The sequence below is a fragment of the Volvox carteri genome (genome assembly GCF_000143455.1).
Source record: "Volvox carteri f. nagariensis unplaced genomic scaffold VOLCAscaffold_3, whole genome shotgun sequence".
In the NCBI taxonomy this organism is placed as follows: Eukaryota; Viridiplantae; Chlorophyta; class Chlorophyceae; order Chlamydomonadales; family Volvocaceae; genus Volvox; species Volvox carteri.
Genome location: NW_003307546.1, coordinates 810,392 through 812,560, shown reverse-complemented (window position 1 = coordinate 812,560; position 2,169 = coordinate 810,392). Strand labels below are relative to the sequence as shown.

Genomic DNA, 2,169 nt, shown 5'->3' with positions numbered 1-2,169 from the left:
ATATACTTGAAACCTGCAATACTTTCTCTTCGAGGCATCTCCGGTACAAAGCACAGAAGTTCTTTTTCAAAACTTTTAATTTCGCAGTACCACTACGGCACACAACTGCGGTACACAACTACTCGCAGCTACAACTAACGAGACGAGATGAACAGATCCCCAACCCCCCAACCTCCCCGGTAGCTTGCGAAACCCCTCCCGGGGTCCCCGGACATCGCTATGGGGGAAACAACCTAGAGGGGGGGAGGAGGAGGGGGAAGGGGGAGGAGGGAGGAGGAGGGGGGGGGAAATGCAACCCTGAGCGAATAAACCTCATCCAGCCGTTGGCCCATCAGCCGCGCACTGAGGCCCCCAAACCACTCACCGTGTTCCGTGCCGGTGGAAGTTGGGTTGGAGGCATCCACGGGGATGATGAGGTTGAGGATGAGCGCCGTCACGGCCCCAAAGGTGAACGAGGTGGACAGCACCAGGATGATGGCGTCGCGGATACCGCGCACTCCGCTCGACATGTCCTACGTGGGTGTGTGGTGCCGCAGCAGGACCGCAAAGAAGAAGGGGGCTTAGGCGACGGAGGCAGCGGGAAGCACGTGATTGGGAGGGTGGGGGGTTCATGGGGGGTAAGGCGAACCAGTGATGATCGAAGCGGATACCCCGGAGAGGTAGTGGGATACTCCGCAGGTTTAGACTAGACCCAGATAACTGCATCAGGATCAACGGTAAGTCACTCATGTCATGGGGGGTCGAATGGATTACGGGTAGACCATCTCAGCGAGTGGGGCCTTATGGCACTCGGGTTGCTGTGAAAGCGTGGCGCCTGCTTTTAGCACGTCAACTACTTCCCGTAGCCCGGTAAGGCGCTGCGCCCGCCCCTTCAAATTTGTTGTACCCACAGATCTCTCTCCCCCCGATCCCCCTGATATCGTTTTTCACAGACACACTCCCCTTCCCAGCTCTCCCCCCAATACACACAGGCACATACACACACACACACAGACACACACACAGACACACACACGCCGCGGCCCCAGGTCCCCGTCCGCGGCCCCACCTACCGGCGTAACGGGCCACAGCTGACTCTGAGCCCACTGGGGTACCAGCTCCACGCCGAAGGCCAGAGCCAGGGAGCAGGCCAGGATGAAGCGGGAGCGGCGGGTGAGCGGGTCGCCGTTGACGATGATCTTGATGCCCGAGGCAATCACTGGATGTGGATGTGGATGTGGATGTGGATGTGGATGTGGGGCCACCGCAGTTCAGTTCAGGGCAGTTCAGTTCAGGGGGCCCCGGCAACGCACGAGGGTGCATGGAGGGGCAGCCAAGGGAAGGTCCGCACCGCGCTTGTCAAGATGCTGTCAGTATACGTGGTGCAGGCGGACTTACACACATACGCATACACGTACACATACACATAGACACACACTAAACAAGGGCAATGCAGCTCTTTCCGGGCATCCTTGCTCTTTCCGGGTGCATATTACATCATTATTGTCAATCAATAAAGCAGTTGTTTTGTGGTTTCTTTCTTCAGCTCCTGAACAGCTCATTGAAACCTCCCACAACAACCACCAGCCGTGTGCCCCTGCTGGCGCAGGACGAAAGGGCACTTCCCCTTCAAATCCTCCTCCTCCTCCTTGTCCGCACGTCAACATCCTGCCTCATACCCTCTCCCACACCTTTTCCCTCATCTCCCCCGTTCGTTCATGTCTCTCACCGTTCGCAAATAGGAACGTGGTCATGCCACCCAGCACAGCCTCGGGAATAGTCGTGATCCAGGCGCCAACCTTGCCTGCGTGCGCGACATACATACATACATACATACATACATACATACATACATACATACATACATACATACATACATACATACATACATACATACATACATACATACATACATACATACATACATACATACATACATACATACATACATACATACATACATACATACATACATACATACATACATACATCGAGAGGACCACACATTTAAGCGAGGTAGGACGAACGAGACCGGACCGAAGGCAGCCATGCGGGTGGCGTTCAGGAGAAGAGTACGCCCTCAGACTGGCCAGCTGAACGGAGCGCAGTACGAAGGGGGATACACTCACCAAGGATACCCAGGAGGAACAGCCAGGCGGCCTGGGGGGATTGGGGTCCCGGCCGGTTGGG

General features: G+C 55.7%; 1 protein-coding gene across 1 annotated transcript in view; it reads right to left on the bottom strand.

The window, feature by feature from the left end:
• The window catches only part of VOLCADRAFT_115955 (uncharacterized protein), a gene marked incomplete at both ends in the record, with an annotated part of 16,648 nt that overhangs the window by 5,734 nt on the left and 8,745 nt on the right, over positions 1–2,169 (bottom strand). The window contains 4 exons of the mRNA XM_002946338.1: positions 365–512; positions 1,053–1,198; positions 1,709–1,783; positions 2,109–2,139. Of these exons, the coding sequence (XP_002946384.1) occupies positions 365–512; positions 1,053–1,198; positions 1,709–1,783; positions 2,109–2,139 (400 nt within the window). The remainder of the gene's footprint in view (positions 1–364; positions 513–1,052; positions 1,199–1,708; positions 1,784–2,108; positions 2,140–2,169) is intronic.